At 38.6% G+C, this 14,080-nt stretch overlaps 1 protein-coding gene across 5 annotated transcripts in view; it reads left to right on the top strand.

Annotated features, from left to right (window-relative positions):
* LOC132824957 (protein kinase C and casein kinase substrate in neurons protein 2-like) overlaps positions 1-14,080 on the top strand; it is a 104,622-nt gene that overhangs the window by 73,548 nt on the left and 16,994 nt on the right. For all 5 annotated transcript variants that reach the window (XM_060839874.1, XM_060839871.1, XM_060839872.1 and 2 more), the window contains 3 exons: positions 2,940-3,175; positions 4,020-4,175; positions 11,580-11,752. In XM_060839874.1, the coding sequence (XP_060695857.1) occupies positions 2,940-3,175; positions 4,020-4,175; positions 11,580-11,752 (565 nt within the window). The remainder of the gene's footprint in view (positions 1-2,939; positions 3,176-4,019; positions 4,176-11,579; positions 11,753-14,080) is intronic.

The following is a 14,080-nucleotide window of genomic DNA, read 5'->3' as shown; positions in this document are numbered from 1 at the left end:
GTATAAGTCCTGCTAAGATTTGCTTTCCCAAAATGTAGCACCTCACATTTATCTAAATTAAACTCCATCTGCCACTTCTCAGCCCATTGGTCCATCTGATCAAGAGCCCATCGTAATCTGAGGTAACCTTTGCTGTCCACTACTCCTCCAATTTTGGTGTCATCTGCAAACATACTAAATAAAACTCTTACGCTCCTATCCAAATCATTTATATAAATGACGAAAAGTAGTGGACCCAGCCCTGATCCTTGTGGCACTCCACTGATCACAGGCCTCCAATCTGAAAAACAACCCTCCCACCACCCTCTGGCTTCTATCTTTTGAGCCAAATGGCTAGTTCTCCTTGTATTCTGTGAGATCTAACCTTGCTAACCATTCTCCCATGGGGAACCTTGTCGAACGCCTTACTGAAGTCCATATAGATCACATCTACTGCTCTGCCCTCATCAATCTTCTTTGTTACTTCATCAAAAAACTCAATCAAGTTTGAGACATGATTTCCCATGCAGAAAGCCATGTTGACCATCCTAATCAGTCCTTGCTTTTCCAAATACATGTACATCCTGTCCCTCCGGATTCCCTCCAATAAGTTGCCCACCACTGACATCAGGCTCACTCGTCTATAGATCCCTGGCTTGTCCTTACCACCCTTCTTAAACAGTGGCATCACGTTAGCCAACCTCCAGTCTTCTGGCACCTCACCTTTGACTATCGCTGATACAAATATCTCAGCAAGAGGCCCAGCAATCACTTACCTAGCTTCCCACAGAGTTCTAGGGTATACTGATCAGGTCCTGGGGATATATCCGCCTTTGTGTTTCAAGACATCTAGCACTTCCTCCTCTGTAATGTGGACATTTTTCAAGATGGCACCATCTATTTCCCTACATTCTAATATCCTCCATATCCTTTTCCACAATAAACACTGATGCAAAATATTAGTTTAGTATCTCCCCCATTTTCTATGACTCCACACAAAGGCTGCCTTGCTGATCTTTGAGGGGTCCTATTCTCTCCTAGTTACCCTTTTGTCCTTTAATGTATTTGTAAAAACCCTTTGGTTTGTCCTTAACTCTATTTGCCAAAGCTATCTCATGTCCCTTTTTTGCCCTCCTGATTTCTCTCTTGTGTATAAAGGCAGTAGGAGTATGCTTTTCTAAGGATTCACTCGATCTATCCTGTCTATACCTTATTTATGCTTCCTTTTTTCTTAACCAAACCCTCAATTTCTTTAGTCATCCAGCATTCCCTACACCTACTAGCCTTTCCTTTCACCCTAACAGGAATATACTGTCTCTGGACTCTCATTATCTCATTTCTGAAGGCTTCCCATTTTCCAGCCGTCCCGTTACCTACGAACATCTGCCCCAAATCAGATTTTGAAAGTTCTTGACTAATACAGTCAAAATTAGCCTTTCTCCAATTTAGAACTTCAATTTTTAGATCTGGTCTATGCTAGTAGAGTGTTATTTATCAAAACATTACAATTAATTTGGGAATTTGAAACTTATCAGTTTTCCATAATCCTTTATTCTGGTTCAAGATTATTTTTCCCAGAATAAAATCCTGATCACCAGCTGGCTATGCTCTAATTGAAATTGGAATACTTGACCAATTGCATGAAATTGGAAAGCCTTTCAGATTGTTTTGAGTCATTTTCAAATATTAAAATAGTTTCTTACAGATAGAGGATGAGTTTTGCTATAATCGGGCTGATGTCATTTCTAGACAAGTCCGATCCCAGACTGAAATCTGTGCTTTATCATATTTTGCTTTATTTTGGTTTTAATGAAATAGAAACATAAGTTCACAATGTTGCTTAATTTTGTTTTAATGGAAGTTTATTAATCAAATTTAAATTAAGATGAAATGCAATGCAACAAGCCAAACTATTGACTTAAAGCACAACTTCAAAGACTTTTCAACGTATAATAAAAGTATAGTCCCATTAATTCCAAAACACACTTTTACTAGCTCCAACAATATAAACCCTTGTATTGTCCCCAAAGACACCCCTTTTAAAGTACTCATGTCACAGAAGAAAATCTTTTCCTAACGCCTCAATAGGCTTAAGGTAACAGTGACTTAACTGCTAGACTGTAAATTCTGAACTTCTGTCTTGAGCTATCATGCACCTGAGTTTAAACATATTCGACTTAAGTAACTTCTTCAGAGTTCATACCAGCACTCCTGATTCACGACAATCACTAACTCATTTAGTCTAAGTTAACTTAGATTTATTGTATACTCTCCCCTTCTTTTTATATATAATGTTCATCCAAGTGTTTTAATAGAACTACCCAAAATGAAGCCGAACTGAATGAAAACTCTCATTCTAAGATATGGGGTTTTCCCCTTAGCTTTAATAAAAAAAACGTGACTCTCCGCCTTGGTCATGCTCCACAGATTCCCTAGCTCCAAAACATGGGCTTCCAGGAGCTCATAACTAGAGACATGTCCTGATCTCAGGTACTAGAACTGTGCCTGAATTCCCACACAGACTAAGAGGAGCACACCGCTGTCTTGAGTTCTCCTTTCATGACTTGCCCCTCTCAATTAAACCCTTGGATTGTCCTTCAATCAAATAATAATAATTACTCCAGGGCCCTTCAGCTGTGGACTTCTATACTTTTGCACTTGCAAACTATAAATCCAAAATAAAGACCTTACAAACTGTGTCATTAAAAATTGTATAAATACTCAGCTGGTCTTACTGACGAAATCAGCTGCTGCTCCTCAATTAGAGGCCTGAGTAGAATTGTTTCTTGTACAGATTCCATTTTCATTATTTCTGTTGAAATCGTTCTGTTATTTTGCATTTTTAAAGAAATGAAATTTTGTATTTGCTAAATTTAATAGAATTTAAATGTCTAATACATAAATTTCAGCAAGTACTAATATAATTCACAGAAGTGCTTGTACCTTTGTGATATTTGCAGGACCACAGTATGGGACTTTAGAGAAAGCATGGATGGCGTTAATGACTGAAGCAGAGAAAGTCAGTGAGTTGCATCTAGAGGTCAAGTGTGCATTGATGAATGAAGACTTTGAAAAAGTCAAGAACTGGCAGAAGGAGGCCTACCACAAGCAAATGATGGCAAACTTCAAAGAAACAAAGGAGGCAGAGGATGGGTTTCGTAAAGCACAGAAACCTTGGGCCAAAAAATTAAAGGAGGTACGGAGTAACTGATGTGTCAAAGTTAGGCTGATAAAAATTCCATAAATCTTTACAATTGCATTCCAAGCAACCAGTTTGAAGTGAGTTTCTAGGTTTGAAGCGAAGGCCAAAAGGAAGAGAAATCCAAAGATTGTTCTGCTTCAGTCTGTTTACAGAGTTAGAATCGTTTGGTTTACCTCCAGGTGACAATTTTTGAGCTAGATTAAAATTTAAGGAAGAGGACTACCCAGTGAGTTTCATGTTCAATTCCTTTGGCTAGAAAAGGTGGGGGAAAGCTATTCTACATGTTTAGGGTAGAAAGAAAATTGAATCCACTATATACCAGGTCACAAACTGATTGTGAAAGAGAATGGAATGACCTTCAATGTTAGATTTGCTGTTGACTTAAATAATGCTTTAACAGCAGTGTCAGTCCGAAGTCACACCACATTGCATCAATGCTAGAATTTAACATATGATGCACCCTAAAATGGAGGAAGCAAATCCTTAGTAGGGAATGTTTCACAAACCAAAACTAGATGAGATGAAGTAAATAGAGTGGAAGGTAACCCTTATCTCTGTGCTGTATACTCAATGTAATTCTCATTGTAGCCTGTAAAAGAAAGCCATTTGAGAATGCCTTAAAAAAAAAATCTGATATATAAAAAAACTGATGTATAAAGAATGGTTGCCATAGTTTTATTTGTTGTCAGACATAATTTGATCAGTGCTATAATTTATGAACTGATATTTGCTAAATTATAACTGATCTTTTATATTTGTTACTTGAGCTATACCTTGCAAGTTTTTAAAAAATGTTGTTTTTAATGAAATAACTTTTTTTTTGTTTTGCTTTTTTAAGGTGGAAGCCGCCAAGAAGGCCTATCATGCAGCTTGTAAAGAAGAGAAAATAGCAATATCCAGAGAATCAAACTGCAAAGCTGATTCAAGTGCAAATGCTGAACAATTGAAGAAAGTGCAGGATAAAGTAGAAAAGTCAAAGCAGGATGTTCAAAAGGTAGTAAGTTTTTTCTGAAACTAACTCATGGTAACAAAATGGATAACATAGTGGAATGTGCAGCCACTTCAGTTTCCTAGATTATGCTGCTATGTAATGTTTAGGTATATCATCCTACAATAATGGAGGATAATACATATTTTCAAATTTAAGATATGTTCAAGTGACCATGTAAATCTCTGGCAAAGCAGCAATACTACCCTTTCAGGCTTATGTCTCCAGACATTGGAAATTTTTATCATTTGGCAGAATTACATTTTCTGGATAATGAAATTCTTTCCTCTTAAATTTTTTTCTGACTTCCGTTCACTTTGGCTGTGGAAGGAGAAAGTTCCCGTTGTCTGGAAAATCCTTGCCAGTAATGGGGTAGGTAGCAGTTTTGGGAGTTGCTCCTCATCGCACCAGGGATCTTGGTTGATAGTGGAGAGCACTTGAGTTTGATTCTCCTTTGCAGCATTTGGCAGGTAAGGGAATACAGCAGAGACTGCATAGCCCTAAATTGTTCTTTGGGAATTTGAGAGGAATGGTGGTGTTTGGGTTGAACCATCAAGCCTGTGTTGTGGACACATGCAGCACTCTAACCCAGGGTTCAGCTATTTAGTGGGTGAGGGTTTGAGAAGTGCTGCTGACTGACTGATTGCATAGGGCTGGGATTTAGAAGAGGGTCTTTGGACAGGAGGTTTGGGCAGCTGGAGGAGGCTTAATGGCACTTTCAGTGGAGACCCAGATAATGCTTTGAATCCCAATACGGCAAATGGTAGTTTTTGAATTCCGTACAAAAAAAGAGGATTGTAGTGCAGTGTGACTCAACTGTTTCCAATACGCACATCCTTAGTCACTACAGACAAATTAGCATGGCCACTCCCCCTAACTAGCATATTTTTGGACTGTGGGAGGAAGCCAGAGCCAAATAAAATTGTCAGTTGTTATAGAAATAAAAAACCATTAGTTCTGTTTGTGTAAGTATAGTAGACTGTCACATTAACACCAATCATGTAATGTAATATGTCATTGGTCATTTGGAGGGATAAACAGTCTGTCTAACCTTGCTTCGACTTTGGTCTGATTGCATAAGACGATCAACTGGCTTTGTGTCTTTTTGCTTGATGCTCATGCTTGATTTTCAATTTAACAGATTTTTTTTTATGCTTCCCAGATTCTCATTTAAAACAATGACATGCTTCTTTAGAATTAGTGATCGATCAGACTTAGAATCTGACAAGTGATTTACTTCAGCTCACTTGAGTTAATTTTCTCCAACCACATTCTTCCTATTAAAGCTGTAAAATTTCCATTGGTAATATGCAAGGACAACTCTTCAGACTGACCTATAACCGAACGTTAACAATGATTCAACAGTGTTTGAGGATTGTAGTGCAGTGTGACTCAACTGTTTCCAATACGCACATCCTTAGTCACTACAGACAAATTAGCATGGCCACTCCTCCTAACTAGCATATTTTTGGACTGTGGGAGGAAGCCAGAGCCACTGGCAGACTCCCATATAGACACTTGCCCAAAGTTGGAATTGAGCCCGGGTCCCTGGCATGTAAAGCAGCAGAGTCCACCACCGAGCCAATTTTGCAAGGCTAGACCAGTGCTTTATAGAACTAACGGTTGATGCAAGGTTATAGAGACTTTGTTTATCCCTACAAATGGCCAATTACATCATTGTTATATCATGTGATTGAACCTTTAAAGTGACAGTTCACCATACTCTCTCAAATATATGACATCATTTGATTCATACATCGACTATCTTTACCTGGTCTAGCTTGCATGTGATCCAACATATTTGTCAACCAAATGGATTTTTACAAATGTCAACAATACTTTGTTCGTAGGACTTTTAACTCCAATTTTTTATTGAATTAAAATGTGGTTGACCCTTGATTGGAAATAGCCTAATAAGTTGAAATAAAATCAGTAAAAATTAATGGAAGGTATGAAACCAAATAGATCATCTTTCTTCAACCTAGACGATGGCAAACTCAGCCCAGTTAACCCTGCAAAGTTCTATTTATTAACATCTGTGAGTTTGTTCCAAAATTGGGAGCACCGTCCCACGGATTAGTCAGCTTTGACATAGTCACACTCTCAGAATCAGAACTTGTAGACAGTGTTGTGTATATCACCATCCCTGGCTATATCCTGTTCCATCAGCTGGATAGACCCAGCAGAGGTGGCAGCAACACAATGGGCGTATACAGTCAGGAGTGATTTACTCTTGAGTTCTCAACATTTGACCCTGGACCTCATGAAGTATATTGGACTCTGAGTAAACCCAGTCAAGGAAATGTGCTGCTGAATATCACATTACACCCCCATCCACTCCTTCAAGTACAATACCACTTGGAAGGAACACTGCGAGTGGCAAAGATAGTAAATGTATTCTGTGTGAGGGACTTCTAAAGGACACAGTTGCTAGTCTGAGTCTGCAGCAGATGGTGAGTGAACAAAAGCAAGAACTTTATCCCTCCAATCTGCCTGCCAAAGATGCAAGTATCCACTGCATTACCCTTCAGAGATTAAGTCCTGTCTCCACAAAAAAAGGACAAAATCCTCAATGTTACAACTGTGTTAAATGGGATAGATTTCAAATAGATGTCTACTTCAGACTGGGCATGCCTGAGATACTATGGGCCATCAGGAGGCCAACACTACAATTTCCAACTCCATAGCTCAGCATATCCCTTCTCTACCTTTACCATTAAGCTAGGAGTAGCACCAGACATACATAAAATTTGAGTTGCCAACCTGATGAAAGTACAAAACAGGAATACTTATGTGCCATAACTGATTTTTCGCCTGAGCAATTCCACACCCAGTGGATGAGACCTAAGCTCTGCAGTCTGCTCAGTGGGAATGATGATTGTCAGTTGAACAACTCAGTGGAGAAGGAAGCTCCACAAATATCTTCATTGTCAATGATGGGGGAACCAGATGCCTCACTGTAAAATATAAGGCTGAAGCATTTGCAACAATCTTCAGCCATAAGTACTGAATAGGACCCTAACAGTACATATGTCCACTGTCGAAAGGAATCATATCAGACTAAGATCATTAACTCCGTTTCTCTCCGCACATCAGCTGCTGAGTTTCTCGAAGACTTCTAGTTTTCAGCCAATTTGATTCACTCCACATGATATCAAGAAAGCACTGGATACTAAAGTCCAGCAACAGCACTGAAGACTTGCATTACTGTAATTGCCACACCCCAGCCAAGTTGTTATTGTATAGCTAAGTCACTGTCATCTACCTAACAATATAGGTAATTCCCCAGGTGTGCCCTATACAGACATAGTAGGACAAATCCAATCCAGCCAATTATTGCCCATGAGAGTACTCTTGATCATCAGTAAAGTGATGCAAAGGGCTGTAAGTGTTGTCATGTAGCACTTGTTTAGCAATAATCTGGCTCAGTTTGATTTTACCATGACCACTTGGCTCCTACTCTGATTAGAACCTTGGTTTAGGCATGGATAAAAAGGCTGAACTCCAAAACTGGGTTGAGAGTGACTGCCCTTGACATAAAGACCATATGTGACCAAGTGGGGCATAAAGGAACCCAAGCAAAACTAGAATCAGACGGACTGATTGTATGAGCCATACCTCATACAAAGGAAAGGTGATTGTGGTTGTTGAAGGTTGGTCATATCAAGCCCCAGGATCTCCTCTCATGACAATGTTCTGATCCATCCACCTTCAGCTGTTTCATAAGATCAGGCGGAGGGATGTTTGCGGATGCTGCAAGTTCAGCATTGTTCACAGCTACTCGGGTAATGAAGCAATCCATGTCCAAATGCAGCAGCACCTAGACAGTATCCAAGCTTGGACTGTCAAATGGCAAATGACATTCAATCCACAGGCAATAACCATTGCCCTTTGATACTCAATAGCATTCCCATTGCTAAATCCCCCCACTGTCAACATTCTCGGGGTTTCCATCAACTTGTAACTGAACTGGACTAGCCAAAAGAGTATGGTGGCTACAAGAGCAGTTCAGACATTAGGAATCTTATGGTTAAATTTACCACTTGACTTCCCAAAAGCCTGCCCATCAAAGCCAGGAGTGTGATGAAATTCTTCCCACTTTCATGCATACATGCAGTTCCAACACCTGAACAACAATCCAGAACAAATCAACCCATTTGATTGGCACCACGCACATTAAGTTTCTCCATCACCAAGATACAGCAGCAATTTATACCATCTCCTTCAACTGCACCTTCAAACTCTCAACCACTACCATTTTCTCAATGGTACAAGGAAGCAAGTAATCGGGACATCACCTGTAATTTCACCTGCAATCTACTCAGTAAGCTGAATTGGAAATATATTGCTGTTCCTTCACTGTCACTAGATCAAAATCTAGGAACTTTCTCTGTATTGGATTTCTTGGTGTGTCTACACCAAGTGGACTGCAGCTATTCAAGAAGACAGCTCAATACCATATTCTTAATGGCACCTAAGAATGGTAATAAACTCTGACTCGGCCAGCAGAACCCACATTCTCTGAATGAAGAAAAGAAGGGGGAAAGAAAAGGGTGATTTGTAATGAGAGAAGAGGGACTGATCAAACATGTTGTGGGTGATCTTCCCTGATTTGGGAAAATGGAGACAGTGAAATTAACGCTTGAGTGTATAAAATAATATTTTTGCTAAGTATATGATTTGTTATATCTTGCAATAGGAGCGGAGCAGAGTAGGCAACTTACCCTCTGAAACTTGCACTATCATTTGATAAGATTGTGGCTGATTTACTTGTGGTTTCAAACCCACTTTATTTGACAGATAAGAGTCCAGGGTTATGTTCTATCGCAAATCTTCTCTAATTCAGCCTTGATAAAAAAAAAAATCAGTGAGTCAGTCGCCTGCTTTCTAAACAAGAGCATTCTACAACAACTTATTGTACAGAAACTTTAAATACTTAATATTACTGTACATGGTATCAAAGCTTTTCATCTTGTACTCCTCTCCCATTGACTCTTTATAACAGTTGAAGTACTGGTCAGACTCAACCATCCTGTACTTGCAAAGCTCAATGTTAAGTCTTATTGTAACTGGGGACAACCTCTGCTAAACAATCAAGAATTACACTATTCACAACTGATTTAAGATTAGTCTGGCTTGCGATATGACTTATAGAACATTGATTAATACAGTGCACTATAGGCCCTTCGGCCCTCTGTTCCACTGACCTGTGAAACCAATCTGAAGCCCATTTTAACCTACACTTTTCCATTTTTGACCATATGCCTATCCAATGACCATTTAAATGCCCTTACATTTGGCAAGTCTACTACTGTTATCTAGGCTTGCCAGAAGCTACCTACAGGGCTTGGTTCTCTGTAGGCAAAACAAATTTGCCCAGGCGTTGTGCATATTCAGTTAAAAAGTGTTTCCTGGTGAAATCCATGTCTCAGCCAAGCTGAGTCCATCTGTTAACCAATCAATCCTGCTTTTCATTCAGTATGAATTATTGTTCCCTTTGAAATTTGGCATTCTTGCATTTGTCCTGGGGTTGCAAGATGAAAAGTTTCTGCAGCATGTCTCTTTTTCAGTGATGCTTAAATGGTGTTCCACCAAGTGTCTGTTTATGTAGTGAACATAACTAAGCTGCATATAACCACTTTGTATTTGATCATTTGAAATGCATTGTTCACTTTGGTGATTTCATGCAAATACATTGGTCCACAATCTTAACAGTAGCAGAACATAAAGGTTAAACTAACGCTGCTGCCTACTTGAAGTTTAATAATTCTATCCATTTGAAGTGGCCTGCAAGCATTTCTATTCATTTTAGGTCATGAATTATATTTCCATCGTTCCTCTTCACAAAATATTTTTGGACTTATTTTTGTTTTCAAGCGCTGATTTTCTGACTCATTTGTTTCTGACCACTTACTCCTGTGTTCCCACCAGGGTTTGTCGACATTAATCGTCACACCCAAATTATTTAAATAGTTTGTGGTCAGTGTTAAATCAGGATCAACGTTGTGTCTGGAAGCACAATCATACAATTCCAATCCAGTTGACTTTGCAAAATCCCCTTAATTGATATTTGGGCAACAGGACCTTCATTAAATATGGAACACAGAGTGTAAGAAGGTATCAACATTCTGTTGCTGCAATTTGAGTATATTATTTTTTACACAGGTATTACTTCATTTGTATGAAATTGAATTAAATAATTTAAGGGTTAGCAGCAAGAAAATTTCCATCACAACTAATGGATTGTTTTCCAAACCTCATTTATTACTTTCCTTTAGGAAAGAGGAGCCATCATCACTAACAGGTCTAGAGTTTAGTTTTTAGGACATCTGGTTGGCATGAATGAGTTGGACCAAAGGGTCCGTTACTGTGTTGTATAACTCGTATTGCAATTCCTTAATGTATAGTTGACTTTGTGGGAATCTGCAAACCCCTCCATTCCATTAATAAAAATCACTATAGAACACTAATGAAACAATCAGTCACTTAACGTGACCCAGACATTAGATAAGAGTTAGTTGCAGACAATTCCCAGCACAGTTGATTCTGCAGAGTCTTCCTTAATAGCATAGTAACATAATATCAGTAAAGTAGGTGACCAGATTGGATTAACTATCCCACAAACGAGTCTGGCATCAATCTGACCCAAATATCTCCATTACTATCTGTGGGATTGTCCTCTCTGAAGCAGAAGAGTCTCAGCGTAAGTTGGAACACAGTAATATCCCTTCACACAAGCTTGACTCCAGGAGTCCTTGACCTTAATGAGCAATTCTGTGAAGTCACAAGTCAGGCAAGGCCCACAAAAGCCTCTGCTTGCTCTATTTAACACTCTCACCCACCGTAACTCCTTTGTGTCAAAAGAACCAAAGATTCTGACTGTACTGAAGATTTTTTAAACATCTAATAACAAAAGTGTTACAGCACACTTACCCTGGTCTGCATCAGGTAGTAAAACAAAGTATCTAATTTTGGCCTTATAAATCTACACTGCTAGAATTATCCCTGCCCACAATCGCATTGGTAAGTGTGACTCTGGAAGAGAGTTATAGGATCACTGCCAAAGAAAAGTCATCTGTCTTGAACTGAACTCTATTTCTATCTCAACAGACTTTGAGTTTTTCCAGAATTTCTTTTTATTTCAGATTTTTGGAAACGTGATAGTTTGCTTTTGTATGCAAGATTGCATGATTCTATTTAGGTAAAGAAGATCACCATCTATTCTCTTTTGCCATGCTATTAAATGCTGCGCACACATTTTAAAACAAGGTTACATTTTTTAGAATTGAAATAGAGATTGCAGGCTAGCCATTACATTTTAGTCCTGCTTTTGTACTTCGTAGATCATGCTAATTGAAGTATGACACATTTGCTAGTATGGATTTCACAAAAAGGTGTTTTGCATTCTAGACAAAGGAAAAGTATGAGAAAAATCTGGATGAATTGAACAAATCCACACCACAATATATTGAAAACATGGAGCAAGTGTTTGAACAGTGTCAGCAGTTTGAAAAAAAACGACTAGACTTTTTTCAAGAAGTCCTTTTGGAGGTGAAGCAACATCTTGATCTTTCTATGACCAGGTAAAGTACAGTAATGTAATATTGTTTGTCAAGTGTGAGAAATTTAACCACTATATATTTATAGTTGTTCCAAATTAAACTTGTATGTAGCATTTTAAGTGACTGAAACGTTTTCATTTATATGTGTAGTACCTTCCATAACCCCAGGATGTCCCAGAATACCTTAAAGCCAGTGAAATTTTTTAAGAATAATCACAACACTATAAAGAAATAGTCTTTATTACTAGATCCAACAAACATCAATCTGATAAGTGACAAATAAAACAATTTTTATAACTTTGATTGAAGGTTCCTAAGTAATCCAACTATTAGTTCTCCTATTTGTCTTCAGATAGTGTCTTTTATTTCCATCTTGAGTTTGTAGGTAAGTGTGCAGATTCATGCCATCCAACAGATAACGTCGTTGACAGTGCAGTGATGACTCACAATTGAACTGGAGTATCAGCCAAAATAATGGACAACTACAAGTATATGTATATTTGCCTCTCTAAACTAATGGTTTCTGCTCTTTCCAGTATGTGGCTGTGCTAGTACTCCTGAGATTATCACCTTTGTGGTCATACTACTTAATCTGCTTCCAGACATCTGAAAAGAACTATTTTCTTTGTATATTAGTCTTGCCTATTACATTTGAAGTTGACCCCCGCTTGTATTAGATTCCTCCTCTCTCCCAAGAGCTTCAGTTTGTTCACGTCTTCCTAAATTGTCCATCTCGTTCCCACTTCCCAAGTCTATCATTGATCACCTACATTGTTCCACTGAAGTTCAATGTAAGCTTGAGGAGCAGGGCCGCATCTTTTAATCAGGTACTTTAGTCTTCCATACTCCATGTTGAGCAATTTCACATTGTAACTGCTGCCTGCAGGTTTTTCAACTACCACTGTTGGCAATGATTCTGCTATTTCTATTTAAACGTTTTATACTGTTTACGCCAGATTCGACTGTTGTTTCTTTACTCAAACTGTAAAAAAATCTCCTTTCACCTTGCACAATCATCTCTTTAGTCACTTATTTTCTCCTGCCTTCCACCTATTGCAAACCTTCCATTTTCTTCACTTCCCCTGCTGCTGTACTTAATATCTATTAGATTTCTAATTTTGTTTTGATGAAATATCATTGAACTGAAGTGTTAATTCTTTAACTATCCACAGTTGTCATATGACTATTATTATTTCCACATTTCGAGTTCGATTTCATTATGTTCCTTACTCCAGCAACAAGGAGGTTGATTCAGGCCACTCTTGTTATTGAATCCCCATTAATACACCAAATTCTGATATCCACAATGGGTAGGGGCATGGACTTGCACAACAGAAAAACAAGGATACCACTATAATGGAAATTCCCAACTTACTGCGAAGAACCATAAGATCTATCAGGGCTGACAACAGCAAACAATAGGTCTGGGGCCAATCTTGTGAGTAAGTGGATCTGCTGGTCGCAAATCCACGTATAATATGGAGTGATTATACTGCATTATGAAACTCCAGCCTTTGTTTTTAGTTTTCACTTTTTTTCCTTTATATCTTGGTATTGCTTTTGGCTGTTGTTCCCCAACTTCTAGTGCTTGGAACAAGTTTCAGCAATTTCTGGAGATTTGTGGTTTTCTCTACTTCTTATATTAAATCTTCATTTTCACTGGGTCTGCCTTTGTCGACTGTCTCTTGGAAAATCTATTAAAGGGATTGGTTTCCATATGTCATAGTGTTTCCCAATTGTGGCATTGTTTCATACTTGATATTTGTTGAGTGACTTAAGTTTTCAATGACACTGTAAAAATTGTTTCATTTCACCTTTCATGGAAATGCCTGAGTTTCTTTGCGCATTGAAAGGTGGCAAAGCAGAAGTAGGCCATTCGGTTCATTGAGTCTGCTCTGCTTTTCAATGAGATCATGACCACTGTGAAGAATGTTTTTGAAATCGGGCATTCTAGAAATCACTTGACCACGATAGCTGCTTATTCTGCCCAGGGGCTGTTTGAATTGATTAAGAGCGCTTTGAGATCTGGAATCAGTTGGGGAACAAGAAGCTGATGAGGCAATTTCTTTTTCTTTTGAAAAGACCATGAAGCAGACGAATGGTCAGTAGAAAACTGGATTGCCAATGCAAAACAGCTTGATAGTTAGAGTTTGAGATTTGTGCCTTGCTTCTGAAAGAGGCTTCCATAGATTGACATCGCATCAACCCTATTCTCTTTGAGTTGATCTCTGACCTTCCAGGCAGAACTTGGAAACAGCCTGGGCAGACCTTTGTAGCACTTGAGAGGGTGAAACAAAGTAATTTTGACCATTAGATGTAAGCATTAAAGATACAAGACCCTGAAGAAGT

This window comes from Hemiscyllium ocellatum, chromosome 19 (genome assembly GCF_020745735.1).
Source record: "Hemiscyllium ocellatum isolate sHemOce1 chromosome 19, sHemOce1.pat.X.cur, whole genome shotgun sequence".
In the NCBI taxonomy this organism is placed as follows: domain Eukaryota; kingdom Metazoa; phylum Chordata; class Chondrichthyes; order Orectolobiformes; family Hemiscylliidae; genus Hemiscyllium; species Hemiscyllium ocellatum.
The sequence above is the reverse complement of the archived record's forward strand: the minus strand, read 5'-3'. Positions and strand labels throughout refer to the sequence as shown.